Source organism: Leptonychotes weddellii, unplaced genomic scaffold, assembly GCF_054177405.1.
Source record: "Leptonychotes weddellii isolate Sample4059 unplaced genomic scaffold, ASM5417740v2 HiC_scaffold_28689, whole genome shotgun sequence".
NCBI classification, from domain to species: Eukaryota; Metazoa; Chordata; class Mammalia; order Carnivora; family Phocidae; genus Leptonychotes; species Leptonychotes weddellii.
The window spans coordinates 1-1,680 of NW_027881532.1; the positions used below are offsets into that span (position 1 = coordinate 1).

General features: G+C 75.7%; 1 protein-coding gene across 1 annotated transcript; it reads right to left on the reverse strand.

Annotated features, from left to right (window-relative positions):
- Positions 1-55: 55 nt before the first annotated feature.
- Positions 56-1,524, reverse strand: LOC102740402 (interferon lambda-4). The gene is made up of 5 exons (XM_081810548.1): positions 1,357-1,524; positions 850-921; positions 598-741; positions 323-397; positions 56-154 (listed from the first exon to the last, which is right to left on the reverse strand). The coding sequence occupies exons 1-5, from the start codon at positions 1,522-1,524 to the stop codon at positions 56-58; spliced, it is 558 nt and encodes a 185-aa protein (XP_081666674.1).
- Positions 1,525-1,680: the final 156 nt, after the last annotated feature.

Sequence of the window (1,680 nt, forward strand, 5' to 3'; positions counted from 1 at the left end):
CCCCGCAGCCGCCCGCCTGCAGAGCTGCGGGTCCCAGGCGCAGCCGCGGCGGGGATCAGAGACAAGGCCCCGAGTTCGCCACCAGCTTCAGGTCCCACGTGAGCAGGCGCAGGAGGCTGAAGATGACGCTGGCTTCGTGGCACCGAGGCGAGTCCTGGAACCCGGGAACCCGGGAAGGAGGCGGAGCCGGGTTGAGCCAGGAATTCCCTTCGAGACAAAGTCCCCTCCAGTCGCTCACCGCTCAGAGTCTGAGCTCCCATCCCGTGTCAACCTCACACGGTCCTCCCTGCGGTCTAACCGCCCCACCGCCCGCGCCACTCACAGCTCTCCGTGTTTGGGGACGCCTCCTCGGTGGCCGCAGGGACTTCCTCCACGAGCCTGGCCGCACCAGCTCGAGCTGCAGGGGGAACACGAGGGACATGGAGACGGCGAAGAACCGAGTGTCCCGGGGACTCTGCCCGTCACCCTCCCGGCCGCAGACCAAAGCCCGGACTGGGAGACCCCGAGACCACGCGAACCGTGGCTGCGGAACAGCTTGGCCAAGCGGGTGGGCCCGGGCTGGAGGCCCGAGGGGCCGGGGGCGCGGGCGGCACTCACGCAGGCCCCCACGTCCCGCCGCGCGGCCGCCAGCAGCTCCAGGGTCGGGCCGGTGCCGGGGAACCGCTCGGGGCTCTGCAGGCGGCTCAGCACCGCCTGGGCGTCCGCCAGGCCCCGGACCACGAGGCGGAGGCGCGCGCACGACTGCGGGGGGAGCCGGCGGCAGTTAGAGAGGCCGCGGCCCCGGCCCGCGCCGTCCCCCGCCGCCCGGCCCCCTCCTTCCCTCCCGCCCCGACGGCTCGGCCGCCTCACCCAGGGCCGCGGAGGATCCCTCCTCGGGCGGAAGGAGCAGTTGCGCGGCCTCCAGCTCAGCGTCTCCTCCTCCTGCGGGACAAGGGCCGGCGTGAGGCTGGGCCTCCTCGCCACGCCCCCGAAGCGCTGCGACGGCGGGGATTCCTGCACGTGGCACGCGCCTGGCCGCGACCGTGGTGCGCACTGTGCACGGAACCCCGCAGCTCTCCGAAGGCGCGAACGGTGGCAGAAGGCACCCCGCCGGCGCCTCGCCCGGACGTGGAACCGAGCCCGCCTGCAGGGGGCGCCCTGGGGGGGGGGCGACTGGCACAGAGGCGGGGCCGGGGCTCAGCGCCCCCCCCCCTCCCCTCGGCGGCCCGCAAGAGCTGGTGCTCAGGATTCTGCCGGAGATCCGAGCCGCCCTGCCGGGCGCTAGGGCGCAAGGGCCGTCGCAGACCGGGACCGGCGCCTGGGACCCGGCCGGCCCTCGGGCTCGGGGCGGGGGGGGGAGGTCTGGGCATCACTCACGTAGCGGTCCCTCAGCGCCTTGACGGCCGCCAGCGCCCTGGGGTCCAGCGAGCGGTAGTGTGACAGGAGGCAGCGCCGGGGCGTCGCCACGCCAGGGTCCGCCGCCTCGCCCGCCGTCAGCAAGACCCACAGCGCCACGGCCGCCGCGGCTGCGCCCCTCGGGCCCATCTCTGCTCCTGCAGAAGGCGCGGGACGGCAGGCGAGAGGCCCAGCCCCGGCCTCTGCAGGGCCTCGCACGGGCGCTGATGCTCGGAGCGCCGGCGGCTGGCGGCGGCGGCGGCGGGGGAGAGGAGGAGCCCGCAGACCCCCTCCGGCCGGCGGCGT